Source organism: Rhinolophus sinicus, linkage group LG05, assembly GCF_036562045.2.
Source record: "Rhinolophus sinicus isolate RSC01 linkage group LG05, ASM3656204v1, whole genome shotgun sequence".
NCBI lineage: Eukaryota > Metazoa > Chordata > Mammalia > Chiroptera > Rhinolophidae > Rhinolophus > Rhinolophus sinicus.
The window spans coordinates 17,837,251-17,856,049 of NC_133755.1; the positions used below are offsets into that span (position 1 = coordinate 17,837,251).

Below are 18,799 nucleotides of genomic sequence, written 5' to 3' on the forward strand. Positions count from 1 at the left end.
TGAAATCGAGGATGGACACGAGACAGAAACGCAGTGAAAGGGGGCTTGAGAAAAGCACGGGAAAAGTGTGGCTGTTAGTTCGTGGGCGGTGAAAGATTCCCGAGTTAGAAATATAGAAGATTTATTAAAGTAAGACGAGAGTCGGCTGGGCAGAGTCTGCTGGAAACTACTGGCTGGAGTCTTTGTTTGGCCTCAAGTTTTATGTTTTCCTGTAGTTGGGGGTGGGGGAAGTGCTGTAAAGCTGATTATCGCAACCTTTGCATAACTTATGTAGATTTAAATTGGAGCCGGGACAGTGGATCCCATACAGATGCAAAACCTCTCCCAAGTCACAGGGCCTGCACTGAGCTGAATAGAAACATTGACACTGCATAGTAAATGTATAGGAAGCAGAATCATTAAGAGGCAAAGAAAATAAAGCTTTCAAAAAGTCCCAAACTAAATTACACTCATTAATTTGAATTATACCAGACATCCAAATCTCAGAAATAGATTTAGTGCCATCACAATCCCTCTGTCCCAACTTAGGCTTGGACCCTGACCCTGGCTTTGGTCATAGGCTTTGCCCCACTCCCTCACTAGGGAGGTGGGATGCGGGTGAATAAAGAATGTAATAGTTTCTGCTCTTTTCCTGTAGCATTTAAAGCCATATGCATTTCACAAGTCTCCACAAACCAAGTAGGAGCGTTGAAGATGTATAAATATGAACTGGAAGGGGTGGGGTAAGCCCTTTCTCTGCCCAAATAATCTCACCTATTAAATTTCCTTGCTTACACAAAACATTCAAGAAAAGTCTGGGAGAAGCTAGCTAAGATTTATAAGCTGGAGTAAAGGGACTCCCATCCCCGGCCCCCACAACCTCTAAGAGGCCTAAAGATAAGCTAAGGCTGCTGCTATGGCTTAGGACCAACTGCTTTGTGAAAGTGCGAAATTGTGTGCAGTAGAGGCTTCAGTTCCCCCAATACATCCTATCTTAAATGCTTGTCTGATGGACAGCTCTGTTTCAAACATTTACTTCTATAACGAACATATATGTCTCCTCTCCATTCCCGTTTCCTCAGAATAGACTGTCTTTGAAGAACTATTGCAAAATCTTTTTTGTTTTTTAATTGGGGAATATTGAGGAACAGTGTGTTTCTCAAGGGCGCATCAGCTCCAAGTCGTTGTCCTTTAAGCCTAGTTTTGGAGGGCGCAGCTCAGCTCCAAGTCCAGTGGCCGGTTTCAATCTTGAGTTACAGGGGGCGCAACCTACCATCCCATGCAGGCAATGAACCGGCAACCTTGTTGAGAGCTTCGGCTCTAACCAACTGAGCCATTCGGCCGACCCTGCAAAATCTTTTTGTATTAATAGTTGTATTTATTTTTGTAGTAAGACAGTCACATGGCTCAAAATTCAGGATACAAAGGCTATAAAGACTCCCACCTGTCTCCAGCCTCCCAGACCATGTCCACACAAGCAGTTTACAAGTCCAAGATATTTTTGTATTTATACACCTATTCAAATTCATGTTTTCCTTTTAATTCAAACAGCAACTACACGTCTCGTACTTTGCTTCTTTTAAATGAGTGTACCTCAGAGATTGCTCCATTCCTGTACATAAAAACCTTCCTCATTCTTTATGACTGCTTAGCATTTAATTATATGAATGTAGTATTATTTAATTTAGTTCATTAATATTGGGTATTTAGGTTTCCAGTCTTTTGCAATTATAAACAATGCAGCTATTAATATAAACAACTTTGTATCTAAGTTACTTCAAACATGCAACTATATGAGTAGCATAAATTCCTAGAAGCAGGATTGTTGGACCAAAGTTCGGGTGCATTTGTAATTTTGATTGATAGGCAATCTTTTAACTGATCTGTTTCTCTGCTTCTAATCTCTACCAGCTACCTTTCTAAAGCAGAGAGCTGACTGTTGAACTTCTGCTAAATTTTGGTGATTGAGTGGTATGCTCAATATATAAAAAATCTTGAGTTCATAATGATCTTTTTTTAAATAAATAAAAACATTAAGTGAACCTGAGGTGTTTCTGCTAGTTGCTTCAGGATCCCCAAAATGAGGAAGCTATTTTCGGCTGTCTGGTATAATGACCTTTTTAAAAAGAAACAGAAAAAAAAATCAACTAGTCATTGTATACTACTAGAAGTAACTAGTTATCAATTTCTGAAAACTGGCAAATAAAAGGTAGGAATTTATCCTGCCTTTCCAGTATGAACTGTAATTCAGAATAAAGCTGATGAGAGGGAGTTCTTTATAGATTATCAGCTAGTAAATGTGGAATGATAGAATTAAGAAAAAAAATGGCCATTTTGCATCATTCCCTAATGACAAAATTTAGGCAACAATCACCAGCGGATAAAACATTTAAGTGAAAGCTTATTGGGAAACTTTAAAATACCTGGACCCACTCATCACTGAAAATGGAACAAGCAACCATTATTTACCTCCTGATGTGAGGCAATACAAAACAGTCAACCTGGTTTCTGGAACAAACCAACATAATGAGAATAAAAGATGGGTGGGGAAGACTGCTTTTGATTATGGAAAATTTAACCCAATAACCAAATGTAATGTGTGGATTTGTTCAGACCCTGATTCAAACTAACCAACTGTAAAAAGCCATTTTTGAGAAGGAAATTTGATTATGGATTGAACAAAAGAATGTAATAAGTAATATGGTACATTTCCGTAATTTTTAGACACATACCGAAGTTTGTAGGAGCAAAATGACAATATCTGGGATTTACTCTAAGAAATTTCAGTGAGGAAAAAAAGAGAACAAAAGAAAGCAAATGTGGCAAATCTGGACAATTACTGTATCTGGTGCTGAGGATTCTTTGTATACTAGTTCACTCTACTTCTGTGCTGCTTGAAATTTTTCAGTAAAACACACACATACACAAAATGGATGACTCTCCTTTTTTAATGCTAACCACAACGGTTACTCTCATGATCTGGCCCCAACACAACCTACCTTTGCAGCTTTATCACTCACTGTCCACAGAAGCCGCGGTTCTAGCCTCACCACAAATTTTAAGACCTATTCTGTCTTCGTGTCCAAGCTATTTCCTCTGCTCTGCCTTCCTGTTCTTTTCTAACTGGGAAACTTCTTATCCTTCAAGGACCAGGTCAGATGTTACCTACCTGTGAAGTCTTCTCCAACCTTACTAAATGTGGGATCATCCTTCGTTGCTTCCAAGGAACTCTGTTCATACTACGGTGTTTCCCTGAAAATAAGATCTAGCCAGACAATCAGTTCTAATGCGTCTTATTTTCGGGGAAACACAGTACTAGTAGAATTTATCTCATACTACAGTATTGTCTGTCTTCCTCCACCATGATGAGTGTTTCTTAATGGCAGGTAGTATTAACGTTAAGAGCACAAGAGATAAGGGCATAGTCTCTGGGTCCAAAACACCTAAGATCACATGCCGGTTTAGTTACTGTGTTATGTTGAGCAAGTAACTTAACCTCTCTGTGCCTTAGCTGTGTTGCCTTGGCAAATAACCCCTTTGGGCCTGTTTTCTCATCTCTAAAATCTCACTTCATAGAGTTGGATTAATCTTCCTTAAATGGGTAAGAAAGGCAATAGAACCGTTTCTGACACAGAAATAAGTATTCAATACTAAGGATACCAAACACATACTAATATATAAATATCTAACATAAATATTTAATATAAATATTAATACATTAATTCATAACAGTAAAGCTAGAACTCTTATTGGTCCTTATTCCTCCTATCTAGCTCAGTGTCTGGCACACAGATGCTTGGTAAATGGTTGACTTGGGATAGTTTTTGGTCTCCATACCGACCTTCACTTTGGCCCCAAAGCACTGGCATGGAGCTAGGCACCTGAGAGGATCTCCATAAAGGTCTGAGGTTGGTAGCAGGTGCTAAGAGGGGCTTGGGAGTCTGGACTCCTAAACTAAGTGGTGGCGATGCTAAAAAAGACAAAGGCAGCAGAGTTGCTGAGTGTAGGGAGTATGTCCTTTATTTAGCCTGTGTTCCCCCCCTCACTGGTCACTACTTTTGACTCGTAAGACGACAGGTACAGAACTGCACGGGATCATCCCCAGTTCTGTGATCACCAGATCCACGAGCTCTGGGGGAGTCACATCATAGACCAGATTCAACAACCGTAGGGACGGGTGGTTCTGCCAGTCAGCAAGGGCCACGTGTTCTCCTCGCTCACACAGCAGGTCGTCAGGGTCATCTGCAATGGGAGGTGCATGCATTTATGTCCTTTTAGAAAACAAGTTGTACTTCAGCCTCCCCTCTCCTCAAATCTCAGGTCCCTGGGAACCTTCGCTGTGCCCTCCTGGGCCTCCTTACCTAGCTCATTAGAAACAAAGGCATCAGTTTGCACACGCTCACAGAACTTGTATGTTTCACAGCAGACCAGCACTGGTACATTATGGGCGCGTGCCACAAGGGCCAGCTGTGCTGTCCCTACCCGTGACATCACAGACCCATTGGCCAGGAGTGCATGAGCTCCCAATAGCACCTTAGAAACCTATGTTGGAGAGTACAGAGGGGGAAAAAATGTCATCTATGATCAATGTAGAATAAGGTTCCCCACTCCTGCCCAGGACAGCAATATTAAGACAATGAGTAACAAATCTTAATAATGGCTCTTCTTGAAAACCAACTGATCAATGACCCACTGACCTCCCACAGAAAAACTAAACTCTGAAGTTACTTTTGTCTTCTTCCCACTTGGGAGTTGCTAGTTTAATATATTCTTTAATAGCTAGACTGCTATGACATGCTGTAGATGTTTTCCCCATTAAATATCAACAGGGCTTATGTAATTCTAATATTGCTAAAGAATTCTAAACCTAAATAATAATCATAAGGTGGAATTGTCTATACTACTACAACCTTTTACTACAACTTTGGAGTCCCTTTCCTCTGCGCTCACCTCTGGGAGCACATAGGAGGCTGCAGGAATCAACAGGTAGGAGGCAGGGACCCCAGCACGGACTAGAGAACGTAGCATGTGCCTTCCCTCCAGCCGTGGCCGGCTGTCCACCACTACCACCCGAAATCGCCGGCCCTCAGCCCAAGCCTCCTGAAGAATTCGTGATACCAGAGATGAGCTGGAGTGAATGGAGAGGAGGATTCAGTTATAATCTCACTAACTGATGGCCAGCTCATTCCTAAAGGGCAAAGGGGTAATCCCTTCTTCAGATCATTTCACCTCCCCAATTTTCTCAGTCATAGCATCTGGACCATACCATCCATATACCAGGATCACATCTCCGTTACTGATCTTCTTATAAGCAGAGCGTGAAATTGCCTGAGCTGCAAGCACAATCTTCTCTTGCACATACCGATCAATGGCTGATCGAAGTTCTGACTTGGCCTAAATGGAGTAAGACACTTACAGAACAAGAAATGGACACATTTCTTCCTGTGATGATCATGCCAGATGCTTGAATACGTGTATAATGATGGGCTCAAGGGGGACCTACAGGGGACCCAAAGGTGGCACAAGTCAGACAGCCCAAGCACTTCCTTCACCCTTGACCAGGGCAGAATGGCCGAGCTGCCCCTCCTGGGAGCCCTGAACGTTTCTCAGCTCTACCCCCAGGTGCATGCCTTGCTCATTCCTCATACTCATCACCTCCTCTTCCCGCTTGGAGCTGCTCACACCCGTGATCTCCTTGTTAAGGAACTTGATGGCATTGTACATGCTCGCCGACAGGGGACGGCACTGAGTCAGGAAGCTAAAACAACAACACCTTACATTTGTGCAACTCTTCACAACTTACAAAGCTTTCACATTAATAAAAAATTCTTTTAAGAGAAGACAGAGAACAGAACAATGAAAGAAGAGGCAGAAGAGCAAGAGAAAGAGTACAAGAAAAGGAGTAGGCGAGCTGGAAGTGGGCTTGTGGTGGCTGTCCTTACCTGAAGTAGGGCTTTAGTTTATTCACTAGGTCCCTTGAGAGTTCTTCATTGGGGGGTGTTGTGTAATCCTGAATTACCTGTAGGGTACACAAGTTGGTCAGCAAAATACCCCCTAATAAAGGTGTCTGAAAGGGGGACAGGGTAAGCTTCACTGAGAAAAGTGTTCTGAGCGGAATCATTCTCTCTTCCCCCCCGCCCCGAGATTAATTTGGGTGAGAGAAGCTGGGGTAGTGTTAGGGGAGATAGGGCTGGGTCCTAAGAGGGACCAAGACGGGGTATGGCATACCTGCTGCAAAGCACGAAGCAGGGCAATGCACCGGGCATTGGAGCCACTGACCAGGCCCTGGGAGTACTGCAGGCCGAGTCGCACCATGGCTGGGTGGATCACAGAGCATGGGATGCTGATGGGATGACGGTGTCACACACTTTGCAAGGGAGCTTGAGCACCTACTGCCCACCTGCCCCTGATGAAAAGGAACTTCCTTCACTAGCACAAACACCCCATTTCCTCTAGTTTTGTCTTGTGTTCATGCTTCTTCCCACAGAGCCAAGGTCAAATTTCCAGTCACTTTCAATACAGAATTGCTAAAACTCTTCAGATTCAAAACTGACGAATTTCATAAAATCTTACCTCATATACTGGGTCAGAGAGTTTTGCCTGCTGTACTGGGGTAGGTGGGAAAAGAGACTGACTTTGGATCCATAATCTTTTCGTGTAGGAACCTTAGAAAAAAAAAAAAGGAAAGAAGACCAATAACCCAGAGTTTAAAACTCATGGGATGATGAATACTGAAGGGAGAACGCTTTCGTCTCCGCCATGGCTGAGCTGATTCAGAAGATGCTACAGGGAGAAGTGGAGAAATATCAACAGCTACAGAAGGACTTGAGTAAATCCATGTCAGGGCGGCAGAAGCTTGAAGCACAACTAACAGAAAATAATATCGTGAAGGAGGAACTGGCCCTGATGGATGGGTCCAACATGGTCTTTAAACTTCTGGGCCCCGTGCTGGTCAAACAGGAGCTGGGGGAGGCTTGAGCCACAGTGGGGAAGAGGCTGGACTATATCACAGCTGAAATTAAGCGATATGAATCCCAGCTCCGGGACCTGGAGCGGCAGTCAGAGCAAGAGAGGGAGACCCTTGCTCAGCAGCAGCAGGAGTTCCAGCGGGCCCAGGCAGCAAAGGCAGGGGCTCCTGGAAAAGCCTGAACCCGTGGCAGGGGGAGGAGAGGGGAGGGACCGAGGCAGCTCTAGGGTGTATATTATAGCCAATAAAATGTGAAAACACCTGGCAAAAAACACACACACAAAAAAACAAAACAAAAACCAACTCATGGGATGAAGCTGGAAAGGAAGTAAATACTAAAACTACTTTGATCCAAATATCTATTCTTCTTCAGGGTCTCATTTTTCCCTGAGCACCTTTCCTCCCTCTATCCCATCTCCCTAGGCTCTTTCTGGCCACACACCAAACTTACTTCTTACCTGTTGTCGCTCTGGTTTTTTAACAAGCCTTCTCAGAAGTGTGGAGTCATTGACCTGAGTGCACTCAGGGAGACGCTTTGCTCCTAAAAAATAATAATCGTGTTTTCAAGACTCTATAGGTAGTAATGGGAAATTTGCTTTTAGAACATAGGAGACATCAAGAAAAATTGGGCAGAAGAAGGGGGAAAAATGGGAGAAAAGAGTAGAAGAGAACATAGGAGTAGGATAAGATTGAGAGGAGAATCTTGAAACCTGGGAACCAAAGCGAAGAATGGGAGAGCTGTTTTACTACGGGGAAGCCTGAGTTAACACAATAAGTAGAATCAATAGAGGTCTTGAAGTGAAAGGAAGATACCTGAGGGGGTTTCTCCAGCGGTGCTGGGACAGGCCTGAGGAGGTGGTCCTCCTTGTTCACCTTTTCTTGCCTGTTTCAGGGCCCGCTCAGCCTCCTGCTTGGCCCGCCGTTCAGCACGAAGTTCAGCTTTACTCCGGCCAGCTGGAATTTTCTCCCCAGCAGTGCCCAACTGACTGCCAGGTCCTGGCACTTCTTTGGTAGGACCTACTAAAGATAGAAGGAAGGTTAGACCTACTAAAGGTAGAAGGAAGAAGCCCCAGGCAGATAATATCTATGCCCCCACCAAAGCTTCTCTCTGTTTATCTAAATGTCTTCGCCTTTCACTTGCTGAAACCAACTCTGTACTCTCTCCCCTGCTTTTATGCCACCCATCTCTCTACCAGCTCCAACCCCCAGCCCTTTAAAAAAAGATCCCGCACCTTGACATTGGGCTGCAGATATAGCAGAACCACCTTCTGGTTCTGCCCCCTTTTCCTCCTTCCGTTTCTTCTTCTGCTGTTTCTTTTCCTTCCGCAGCTGCAGCTTCTCTTCTTGGGTCATCTCCCTCCCCGCTGCCTGAGACACAGACAATAGAATACTGTTCTTCCCCAACAATTCCAAAGGTGAATAAACACTACTGGATTCTCACAAGATTTCCACAAGGTAAAGTCCCTAATACTCCCTAACTCTCACCAGCTACCTGTTACAAAGCTTACCTCCCACAGGGATCCAAGCTTCTCCTCCAGGGTCAGAGCCACATACCGTTAAGGCGGAAAGAACTCTAAAATCTCCTGACTTTACCGAAAAATAAAGTGAAACAGGGATGGAGGTTGGGGCGGAATAAAGCTGACGGAGCCTCCTGCGTAGCGCTTGACAGGCGGCTTGGGAGGGCACCCACACTTACCCCAGGCCGAGGAGAAAGCTCCGCCTTCATCCCAGATCCGGAGTCTGCATCAGAAAACAGGGCACAAAGTGAGCCAGACAGGCTCCGGGAGGGCTTGGGGGCACTCGTAGAAAGCGCAGTTGGCTGTTGGGTCGGCATGACCACGGCTCTGCCACCAGGCAGGAGGCGAGGCAAGGATCCGCGTGGGGACGCAGTGCGCGGCAGGATCAAAGGGTAGGCGGGGGAGGGAGAAAGGCAGCGCACCCACCCTGCACTCGGAAACCGGGCGGTACGCGGCTCCGGACTGCGCCCGAGGCAGTGCGGCCCAGCGTCCGGCGTGGCGCCGGAACTTTACGACAGTGCCCAGACGGGCCCAGGGTCCAGCAGTAGCTGTCCGGAGCCCGCAGTCTCGCGTACCCGTTTGTGCTCCCCGATGCTTCACTCACCCTTGCGAACAGCCACAGCCACGGCAGCCATCACGCTGGACCCCAGGCTCCGCCCGCCGCGGTCACAGGAACTGCAGCGCCTCCTCGGCCGACACTCGCGACGCGCAGCCCGAAGCCGAGTACAATCTCGGACCTGCCCTGGAGCTCCGCCCCGGGCTACGGGTGGCGACGAGGGCCATCTCGACGTGGGGCTCCAGTCCCGGCAGTCTCCTCTTGTCCTTTAGACTACAGTTCCCAGCATGCCCGGGGCGCTGCGCCCCAGAGCGGATGTCCCACCGCCCTTCCCACATCCGATCTCAGCACCCCAACCCCCACACCCCCCCCAAAAAAAATGGCGAGTGAGGCTGCGGGAACGCGCTGAGCAGCGGAGGCGAGCGTGCAAAGCCGCTACGGCCCTCAGTCCGGAGCCCGGCTGGGCCCTGTCGCAGGGAACATGCACTTTTCCATTCCTGAAACCGAGTCCCGCAGCGGGGACAGCGGCGGCTCCGCCTACGTGGTGAGGAGCGGCCGGCGCCTGGCCGGGCAGGGGCGGGGATAACGGGCCGGAGCCCTCTCCGAGCGGCCTCCGAAGCCTGGCATCTACCCTTCGGGCCTGGTTCCAGGCCGCCGACTTCTGACGGCTTAGCTGGGAACTTATACCACGTCTCAGATTCGCCCACAGGTCGCCCCAGCTCCTGTAGGTCCTTTGTCCAACTGCGTCGCCTCCCCCAGCTGGGCCGCGGCTGCTCTGGTGGGCGTCACTGGCCTCTTGGGGAGGGAGACTGCGACACGAGCGCCCGAGTTTCCCCCGGACTGGTGCTTCTGCTTTAGAACCTGACCACAGGGAAAACAGAACTGAGAAACCCTCGGAAGGTCTCGGCGCTCTACTCAGGCGGAGCTGTACCAGGCAACTTCTGAGCAGGGTTCTCAAGGGGGTCGCCCCGACGGCAACCCTAAAATGCCTGCTTTTGTGTTCTCAGGCTTATAACATTCACGTGAATGGAGTCCTGCACTGTCGGGTGCGCTACAGCCAGCTCCTGGGGCTGCATGAGCAGGTGGGACTAGCACCCCTGCCTTGAGGCAGCTTCAAGCCCTTCCCTACGCCTGGACATCAATGTCTCCATTTTCCCCCTCATCGCTTTCCTATGGGCTGTAGTTCCCCTTTAATCACTGCCACAGGGAAGGATCTGTTACTTTATCTTATCATTTGACATTTCCCGGGAACTCCCTGAGAAGCTTAATGTCTGCCCTCTTAACTGCTCCTCCCTATACTTACATTCTCCTTCCTGCTTTCTCTGTCCCCTGGCTTCAGCCTTTGCTTGTGCATGGAAAAAGCCACCTCTCCCCCCACCCTCCTTTCCACTGCCAAAGCACATTCCTTCTGTCATCTGGGCTGCAACTTGAAATACTATTCCCTGCTCATACAAACCATTAACTGATTTCCTTCTGTATTCTTGGGCCCATCTCAGTGTGTGCAGCAGGTCGTTTTCCTTATGTATCTGTGATGCAGTGTTTCTCTGTTCTCACCATATTGTGAACTGTATTTAACTCAGTTCAGAGTACTGGTTCTACTGATAACTAGTTGTGCAACCCCGAGCAAGTCACCTAGTTTCATTGAGCCTCATTTCCTACAACAGAAAAACGGATTTGTTGATCTGTAAAGTCCCTATAAGTCCCATACTTATAGTGGACATACTTAGCTATTAATCATTTGTGCACAAAAAATTTCCTTCTAAAGCCCTTTGCTTCCTCTGACTGTTCAATGAACACAGTCTTGCTAGATCATCGTGGGCTCCCTAGGCCGTGGCCCCATACAAACCCTCCCCACACTGTGAAGGGGATGACTTGTACACAGTAAGAGAGGAAAGAACTTATATTTAGGAGGAAGGAACAGCTTTCTTAGAATTTGATCTCTGTCAAAGGAAGTGTTTCCCAGATGACAGGGCAGATGGGGAAGCAGAGACTGAGGGAAGGGAAGGGGAGACCAAGAGAACGTTGTGAGTGTGGATTGCCTATTCTTATTTGCTATGTCTATGTGAAGGGTTCTCTTTCTCTAAATAGCTTCGGAAGGAGTATGGGGCCAATGTGCTTCCTGCATTTCCTCCAAAGAAGCTTTTCTCTCTGACACCTGCTGAAGTAGAACAGAGGCGAGAACAGTTAGAGAAGTACATGCAAGCTGGTGAGTGGTCGGAGAGAACTTTGGGATGGCTGTGTTGAGGGTTATGGGGGAATCAAACGGCTGGTTCTGTAGGTCCAGGGAAGAGTCTTGTTTGATCTGTTAGTTAATTAGCAAAAGAAAGTAGCATGCGAGGATACTCTTGACAATACCAAAGCAATTTGGGCACTAACACCTATTAGAAATACTAATACTAAATAGTCTTAAAGCAATTTAGGTTTAGATCCATGGGGAGAACTTAATTTGTATCTGATATGCTTTTGATTGACAGTATTACTTCCCTAGTTCTATAGCTTGGACTCAACTAGAAGGCAGCCAGGGGTGGGGCAGGTGAAGAATTTATGCAAACAGTGAGATGAAGCCAGCTGGGGATGTGACAGGCCCCTATCAGCCCAGGAAATGAGGTCTGGGGGACCTACGAAGATGAGAACTGGGAGAAGCCAAGAAGGAGTCTTAAGTTACTGAACATTGTTCTCATCTCCCCACAGTTCGGCAAGATCCATTGCTTGGGAGCAGTGAGACCTTCAATAGTTTCCTGCGTCGGGCACAACAGGTAAGACTTTGGATGGGACCAAGATTTCAGAGAAGGACCTTGCTGTAGGGCCGTGTCATTTTAATAAAGTGGCTACAGAGGAGTCATCCTGGCACCCTTTTTTTTTTTTTAATGGAATGGGGCTTCTGCTGTACCAGTGAAATCAAGGAAACCGAGCCTGTAATTAAGCAGCTGAGAATAAAGACACCAGAAGGACCTAGACAGAGTTGGGGATAGGTGAGAGCTGGACACTGAGCAGGAGTTAACAAAATGGTGCCTTCTATTCCCGTCTGGGCTCACCAGGAGACACAGCAGGTCCCCACAGAAGAGGTGTCCTTGGAAGTGCTGCTGAGCAACGGGCAGAAAGTTCTGGTCAATGTGCTCACTTCAGATCAGACTGAGGATGTCCTGGAGGTGAGGCACTGGTTCTGCACCTGCCCCTGCACCTTGGGGTCCAGGCATGGGGTGGGGTGGGGTGAATGAACCAACCAGTGTGATGAGCTGGACTTCCTTCCCTACCCTCAGGCTGTGGCTGCAAAGCTGGATCTTCCAGATGACTTGATCGGATACTTTAGTCTCTTTTTAGTTCGAGAAAAAGAGGATGGAGCCTTTTCTTGTGAGTTTCTCTGTACTTGACCGCTTCCCTGTGCTTCCAGGAGTGAATTAGCCTCCCTGTCTTCCCCTAGAATGTGGCATTTCCTCAGGGCTTCCCTCTTTGATTTCCCTCCCCTTGAGTCTCATGACATTTTCTTTTTCTTTAACCCATAGTTGTACGGAAATTGCAAGAATTTGAGCTGCCTTATGTGTCTGTTACCAGTCTTCGGAGTCAAGAGTATAAGATTGTGCTAAGAAAGAGGTCAGGGCTGGGCTTGGAGGAGGGGAGGGTGCTAGATTGGATGGATGACTGGGCCACATATTGAGACAGAATAATCTGGACAAGGGCGTAGCACTGGGTGTTCGTAGCAGGCCTCCCGAGCTGCTTCCCGCCAACCATTAGCCCAATAGTTCAGCTTGCTCCTGTTCTGCCCTATTTTCCATTCTACCTCTTGCCTTACCCCGGCTTAGCCCCATTACCCCTTTCCACCCCTTGGCCTCACAGTTATTGGGACTCTGCCTATGATGACGATGTCATGGAGAACCGGGTTGGCCTGAACCTGCTTTATGCTCAGGTGAGCTTGGAGCTGCCTCAGAACCCTTCCCCTGAAAATGACTCTGGTGTCCCACTCTTCCAAGAAAACTCCTTTTATGTCTTTTCTCCCAGTTCATGGGGGAATTTGCTAGAAAACTAGCATTCCTAGGCATTACAACCTCTACAGTCCCTACTTTACAAGCTAATTTCGGTCAAGGACTCACCACAGAGTGTGGGGCTAGGGGTCAAGTTGGACATAGGTTAACGACCCTTTCCTTGGACCTCTGACAGGGATCCCTGAAACCCCTCACCCCTTGTCTCCACTTGTAGACGGTGTCAGACATTGAGCGTGGGTGGATCCTGGTCACCAAGGAGCAGCACCGGCAGCTCAAATCTCTGCAAGAGAAGGTCTCCAAGAAGGAGGTGAGCCCTGCCCATCTCCCTTCCCGGGGCTGCTTTCTCTGAGCTGCTCCACTCCCTCCTGACCCGCCCGTCTGGTGACTGGGTTTCAGTTCCTGCGGCTGGCCCAGACGCTGCGACACTATGGCTACTTGCGCTTCGATGCCTGTGTGGCTGACTTCCCAGAGAAGGACTGTCCCGTGGTGGTGAGCGCAGGCAACAGTGAGCTCAGCCTCCAGCTCCGCCTACCTGGCCAGCAACTCCGCGAAGGCTCCTTTCGAGTCACCCGCATGCGTTGTTGGCGGGTCACCTCCTCTGTGAGTTGGGGTAGGAGTGGGGAGGCCTTCGGGATGGGGCCTGGCAAGCCTTGAGCTTCAAGAATGGACTGCAGTGGGCCAGGGAGGCAGGCCGATCGGTCAGAATGAACTCAGCCTAATTCCCCTTCCTCTACCAGGTGCCATTGCCCAGCGGAGGCACAAGCAGCCCCGGCCGGGGCCGGGGTGAGGTGCGCCTGGAACTGGCTTTTGAATACCTCATGAGCAAGGACCGGCTCCAGTGGGTCACCATCACCAGCCCCCAGGTGTGAGCCCACCCTCAGGCCTCTGGACCCCATTGCACCGCCTCTCTTAGATACCCAAGTCTAGGGCTTCCAGGACTCCATGTGAGTGGGAGCCCTTGTCTTAGGGGTGCTGGGCTCAGGATGACAGCTCTAGTCAGGCTGAGCTCTCCTCTTGCCCTCAGGCTATCATGATGAGCATCTGCTTACAGTCCATGGTAGATGAATTGATGGTGAAGAAATCTGGTGGCAGTATCAGGAAGGTAAGCAGCAAATATGGACCAGGCAGCTGAGTGGTTGTGCTCTCCCTGCCTTTTGTTCCCGGTGTGACACTTCCTGGGACAGAAGTGATGGGGATTCCAAAGGGAGTGCTCCTGCCCTTATCAGTGCCTTGTATCTCTATCCCCAGATGCTGCGCCGGCGGGTGGGGGGCACCCTGAGACGCTCAGACAGCCAGCAAGCAGTGAAGTCCCCACCGCTGCTTGTAAGTGTTACTCCTTGTTAGTACCCTGGCCCCCAGGCTTGCCTTACCTCCCCCAATGAGGTCTCTGACACCTCTGCCTCTTCTTCCCCAGGAGTCACCTGATGCCAGCCGGGAGTCCATGGTTAAACTCTCAGTGAGTTTCCCACGAGGGTTGGTGAGGTTGGTGTCGGTAGGGGGATTTGGGGAGGCTCAAGCCCTGACCTCACCCTTTGTTACAGAGCAAGCTGAGTGCCGTGAGCTTGCGGGGGATTGGCAGTCCCAGCACAGATGCCAGTGCCAGTGATGTCCACGGCAATTTCGCCTTCGAGGGCATTGGAGATGAGGATCTGTGATCTCCACTGCTAGAATGTCTGCCTCTACCCCAGAGGAGTGTTCAAAAACTTGCCCTGTGCCTGTATCCCCCAAGCTTGGGGGTCTTTTCCTTCCTACCTTCCCTTTTTCTCCTTTCGGCCAGGGGCCTCCTAACTTCTTTTTCCTTCCCTCTTGGGCTAGCTGCACAAAGGACTATCCCCTTTTCAGAGCTGGCCCTCAATGCCAAATTAGCATTTAGTATTTTGCACAAAGTCCACAGGACCATGGCTACCTGCCTTGGGGAGGAACCACAGCTCCCCCCAGCTGCTTCTGGCTTCTCGGGGCCATGGGCCAAGGGGATGGGCAGCGGTCTGTGTATGGTCTGGCCCAGCTTCCTGTCATTAAACTCAGCCTGATTGCTGCCTACCTCTGGTTCCCTCTCACTGCCCCTGCTCCATCACAGCATGGGCTGCTGTACTAAGGGTGAGGCTGAGCTGTGCTTGCCACTGTCAACTCAGCATAGACATGGCTTTGTTAGTGTTTCCTTTATTATAAAGCACTGAAATAAGTTAAATAAACAGGTGGGAGGCTGGGCAGTCCCCCAGCTAGTTCCTCCACAGCCCCTGGGAGCAGTGGAGGTAAATGCAGGGCCCTTCTCACTGAGCTCATTAAGTGCATCAGTCAAGGCAAGGCCCCCTGGTCCATATGGGCCCCCTGCCCATGGGATCTGGGCTGGTCCATATAGTGCTTAGGTTAGTCTATGTGGAGCCCCTGGCCAGCGGGGGAGGAAGGAAAAGGTGGTTTCTGGTCCATATGTATAAAACATACAGGAGGGTCAGGGCTAAGCCATAGGGCCCTGAGGGAGAAGGACCTAGTTCAGGGTGAGTCCGTATGGAGAGCCCGGCTACCAGTGGTGCCCAGGGCTGTGGGACCCCGAGAGCTCAAAACGGAGGTGGGGCTGTGAGGTGGAGCCCAGCCCTCAGAGGCAGAGAGGCCAGGCCCTCCTGTCCCACCATGCCCGTGCACCTTCTGGTGGCGTTTGTAGTTGTCCCAGTGGCCTGTGGTGTAGGCGCAGGTGGCACAGCGGAAGGGCTTCTCGCCTGTGTGCCGCAGCATGTGGCGTTTGAGGTTCATGCTCTGGTTGCAGCTGTAGTTGCAAAGGCTACACCGAAAAGGTTTGTCCCCAGAGTGGATGCGACCGTGACGCTTGAGGTTGGCCAGGTTGCCACAGGCATAGGGGCAGAGGGGGCACTTGTAGGGCTTCTCTCCTGTGTGGACGCGCTGGTGCCGTTTCAGGTTGTCCAGATGAGCAGAGGCATAGGGACAGCGGGCACAGCGGAAGGGCTTCTCACCACTGTGTGTCTTCATGTGCCGGGCCAGGTGGTTGGGATAGTGAGTGGCAAAGGGGCAGAGGCTACAGGCAAAGCCTTTGTCACTGGGGCCCTGGGGCCCCCCACTGGCACCTCCTCCAGCCTCTCCTCGCATGCAGCGCCCACACATGGCAGCTCCCAGCCGACTACCCTCCCCTTCCTCCAGCTCTTGTCCACAGTTCCGGCAGGTCCAAGGGAACAGCAGCTCTGGCAGTGGTTCTGATCCAGTCCCACATAGGCCCTCCCCTTCACCCCGTAGCTGCCCACAGTCTGGCAGGAAATTGGCACCACCTGGCGGTACGTGGAGGCTCAAATCTGGAAGCAGCAGAGCATCTGTGGGAACAATTGAGACCTGGGCTGTGAATCTAAGTACCCCCTAGGGATACCCACTCATGTCCCAGGTTCTTTGGTCCCTTGCTTTTTTACCTTCAGGTCGCCGGGGCACTGCCCCCTCCTGCTCTGTGGGACTGGGAGGCCGGGCTGGACGTGGAGCACAGCAGCGGAAGCCACAGGTCGGGCAGGGAGGAGTGGGGGGCCCTGCATGGGTGCGCTGATGCCGCCTCAGGTTGCCCAGGCTGCTGCAGGCAAAGGGGCAGTGGGGACAGCGGTAGGGCTTCTCGCCAGTGTGGGTGCGGGTATGTCGCGTCAAGTTGACGAGCTGGGCTGAGGCGTAGGGGCAGCGACCACAGCGGAACGGCTTCTCCCCGCTGTGTGTCTGCATGTGCCGCTTCAGGTGGCTCGAGTAGTGGGACACGAAGGCGCAGAGGCGGCATGAGTATAGTAGCCGTGGGGGCAGCGGGGGCCCCCCACCCGGCCCTCCTGCCCCACAACACTGCCCCTCACCTGTCGGCCCCCCACACAGCTGGCAGGCTGGGCCTGGCCTCTCACCCCTGGCCTCCCCTGGACCCCTGGCTGGTTCCTCAACTTCACTCTCGGCACTTAGTGCCCGGCCGCCCCCAGACTCGTCATCGCTCAGCCCGTAGGGAAGCCCAGGCCTGGCCCCCAGAGAGTCTCCTGGTGAGAAAGACGTGAGAAGAAACATCAACATGGGGGTAGGACCAGGCTCCAAACTCCCTTTCTCACTTGTGGTTGCCTTTCTCTTTCCTTCAATGATCCCAAAAATGAAATATGAATTGTCTACTGCTGAGCTGGACTAACGTAGTGAAAACAGTTGTACCTAGTTTCACTTAATGGAATCAAAATCAAAATTTGTACCTAGTTTCACTTAATGGAAAAAAGACCAGACTAAAATGAATCTATAATGTAATGAACTGATTCTTGGGATAAGAAAGTAAAAATACACAAAGCAGAGACCTAAGACCTTTTTCTAAGCTCTGTATTAGTACAGTGCCTTTTACTATGGAGCTGATTATAAAATAAAAACTCTCAAAAGACTTTTTGGAGGGAAGTAGAAATAAGGCATATAATAACACTTCTAAGCCTAAAGGATGGATTTTTTTACATGTATTCTGGTGACTTTCAAAAACGTAAGTGGCATAAGTGGGTAGATAGTGCAGCAAATTAGAATGGAGTGATGCTAAGATCATGGAAGAGGAATGTGGAAGGTAGAGACTAAAACCTCATATAAAAGGAGCTTATACGGCAGGTGAAACGTAGATTAGACATAAGTACTAGCTTGAATGAGAAGTTGCTTCCCTGAACCTCTTAGAAGTAAACTCATAAAGAATGGGCTGGGAGTGGGACAAGGTTATTACGAGCATTTACTTTTAACCAGTTGCTTCATGTGATTCATTCACTGTCTTCTTCATACCACCTTTGGATCAGGCCCCAGAACTTCACCTCAACAAAGTGATGGAGATAACTGGACAATCAGGCAAGTAAAGAAATGTAGCTCAAATCTACCCTCAACCAGTCCTAAGTTGTGGCAGGAAACGGTGTTTTACTCACTGCCACTAAATCCTAACCCGCCTCCTGAAAGGTTGGGGTTCCAATGATCACTAATCCTAAACAAAGTCCCACAAACCCACCTTCAGAGTCTCTCTCGAAGCCCATGAGCTGGTCGCTGTTGCCGTCACCTTCCTCTTCTTCCTCTTCCTCTTCCTCCTCAAACTCCAGATCCTGGCCTAGTAGCAAATCACTCTCCAATACCAGGGCCCCGGGTCCTTCATCGAGGGAGTCTTCGGTATCCACTGGAGAGGGGAGGGGTCTTGTAGATTCTCCCTCAGGAGCAGTGCGCATCATCCACACCGGGGGGCCAGCCCTCGTCCGCACTCCCGGGTCTTACACCCTCCCGGGCTCCCTTAGTACCTCGATGGGAAGCTAGGAGTCCGGATCGCCCCCTCCATCCCTCAGGAGTCCCCCTCCACCTCGACCTGAGCCCACTCCACTGACCCCACCCCTGCTCCTCCCCGCTCACGGCCACTGACCCCTGACCTTTGACCCCCTCGCATTTCACGGGCTGCGGGTGGCTTTGCTTCCTTCGGGGCATCGTGACCGGCTCCAGCCCGACGCGCCTCCGGCCTGCGGCCGTCCGGCCCCGCCCCTCCCAATTCGGCCCGCCGTCCGCCCTTTCTCTTAGGGCCCGCGGGCCGCCTCCATGCAGCGGCGCGGGCACCGGGCAGCCCCCGGCCCTGGCCCCGGCGCCCAGCTCAGGCCGCTCCCGCCGCCGCCGCCGCGTCCATTCATGGAGCCCCCTACCCCCCCTACGGAGACCAGCTGGTACCTCCGTACTCGTTTCCGCTTCCGCTGCCGCAGAGCCACACGGGACGCGTAGTCCCTGGAAAGCAGAGGCGGCACAGCTTTCACAATGTGACCAGGAAGTGATTGTGACGAAGGGAAGCGGGCGAGCCAATCAG

General features: G+C 50.3%; 3 protein-coding genes and 1 pseudogene across 12 annotated transcripts; 2 read left to right on the forward strand and 2 right to left on the reverse strand.

Annotated features, from left to right (window-relative positions):
* Positions 1-3,977: 3,977 nt before the first annotated feature.
* On the reverse strand, positions 3,978-9,244 carry EIF2B4 (eukaryotic translation initiation factor 2B subunit delta). Of its 8 annotated transcripts, none has more exons than XM_019735327.2 (13): positions 9,068-9,244; positions 8,643-8,686; positions 8,179-8,314; positions 7,760-7,963; positions 7,405-7,487; positions 6,553-6,644; positions 6,208-6,322; positions 5,922-5,998; positions 5,635-5,737; positions 5,246-5,373; positions 4,930-5,107; positions 4,341-4,521; positions 3,978-4,221 (listed from the first exon to the last, which is right to left on the reverse strand). In XM_019735327.2, the coding sequence occupies exons 1-13, from the start codon at positions 9,096-9,098 to the stop codon at positions 4,022-4,024; spliced, it is 1,572 nt and encodes a 523-aa protein (XP_019590886.2). In that variant the 5' UTR covers positions 9,099-9,244; the 3' UTR covers positions 3,978-4,021. The 8 variants fall into 8 exon arrangements, with proteins under 8 accessions (XP_019590886.2, XP_019590885.2, XP_074187925.1 ...); XM_019735326.2 differs by having other exon boundaries at positions 7,760-7,966; positions 9,068-9,243; XM_074331824.1 differs by having other exon boundaries at positions 7,760-7,966; positions 8,179-8,310; positions 9,068-9,134.
* On the forward strand, positions 6,653-7,218 carry LOC109449267 (prefoldin subunit 6; annotated as a pseudogene). Its single transcript, XR_002137672.2, has one exon. The product of XR_002137672.2 is annotated as a prefoldin subunit 6 (transcript).
* Positions 9,245-9,372: 128 nt separating the features above from the next.
* SNX17 (sorting nexin 17) lies at positions 9,373-15,039 on the forward strand. The gene is made up of 15 exons (XM_019735331.2): positions 9,373-9,563; positions 10,027-10,101; positions 11,108-11,225; positions 11,711-11,775; positions 12,058-12,168; positions 12,280-12,370; positions 12,523-12,610; positions 12,854-12,923; positions 13,214-13,306; positions 13,396-13,599; positions 13,737-13,862; positions 14,024-14,101; positions 14,248-14,322; positions 14,414-14,455; positions 14,541-15,039. Exons 1-15 carry the CDS (start codon positions 9,501-9,503, stop codon positions 14,652-14,654), a joined length of 1,413 nt encoding a protein of 470 aa, XP_019590890.1. The 5' UTR covers positions 9,373-9,500; the 3' UTR covers positions 14,655-15,039.
* Positions 15,040-15,143: 104 nt separating this feature from the next.
* On the reverse strand, positions 15,144-18,655 carry ZNF513 (zinc finger protein 513). Of its 2 annotated transcripts, none has more exons than XM_019735329.2 (4): positions 18,378-18,655; positions 17,972-18,133; positions 16,410-16,997; positions 15,144-16,316 (listed from the first exon to the last, which is right to left on the reverse strand). In XM_019735329.2, the coding sequence occupies exons 1-4, from the start codon at positions 18,430-18,432 to the stop codon at positions 15,490-15,492; spliced, it is 1,632 nt and encodes a 543-aa protein (XP_019590888.1). In that variant the 5' UTR covers positions 18,433-18,655; the 3' UTR covers positions 15,144-15,489. The 2 variants fall into 2 exon arrangements, with proteins under 2 accessions (XP_019590888.1, XP_019590889.1); XM_019735330.2 differs by lacking the exon at positions 18,378-18,655 and adding an exon at positions 18,252-18,334.
* Between the last annotated feature and the right edge of the window lie 144 nt (positions 18,656-18,799).

What these genes read in the sequence shown, in the direction of transcription:
- EIF2B4 (XM_019735322.2), bottom strand. Translation starts at nt 8,780, where the DNA reads ATGCCGACCCAACAGCCAACTGCGCTTTCTACGAGTGCCCCCAAGCCC. An exon ending in TCTCTGACCCAGTATATGAG is followed by an intron (nt 6,323 to 6,552) that starts GTAAGATTTTAT and finishes TCATCCCATCAG; the next exon opens with CATCCCATGCTCTGTGATCC. An exon ending in TGCTTCGTGCTTTGCAGCAG is followed by an intron (nt 5,999 to 6,207) that starts GTATGCCATACC and finishes TGTACCCTACAG; the next exon opens with GTAATTCAGGATTACACAAC.
- SNX17 (XM_019735331.2), top strand. Translation starts at nt 9,501, where the DNA reads ATGCACTTTTCCATTCCTGAAACCGAGTCCCGCAGCGGGGACAGCGGC. An exon ending in AGAGGATGGAGCCTTTTCTT is followed by an intron (nt 12,371 to 12,522) that starts GTGAGTTTCTCT and finishes TTTAACCCATAG; the next exon opens with TTGTACGGAAATTGCAAGAA. An exon ending in AGAAGGTCTCCAAGAAGGAG is followed by an intron (nt 13,307 to 13,395) that starts GTGAGCCCTGCC and finishes ACTGGGTTTCAG; the next exon opens with TTCCTGCGGCTGGCCCAGAC.
- ZNF513 (XM_019735329.2), bottom strand. Translation starts at nt 18,432, where the DNA reads ATGCCCCGAAGGAAGCAAAGCCACCCGCAGCCCGTGAAATGCGAGGGG. An exon ending in GAAATGCGAGGGGGTCAAAG is followed by an intron (nt 18,134 to 18,377) that starts GTCAGGGGTCAG and finishes TCCCCTCTCCAG; the next exon opens with TGGATACCGAAGACTCCCTC. An exon ending in AGTGCCCCGGCGACCTGAAG is followed by an intron (nt 16,317 to 16,409) that starts GTAAAAAAGCAA and finishes TTGTTCCCACAG; the next exon opens with ATGCTCTGCTGCTTCCAGAT.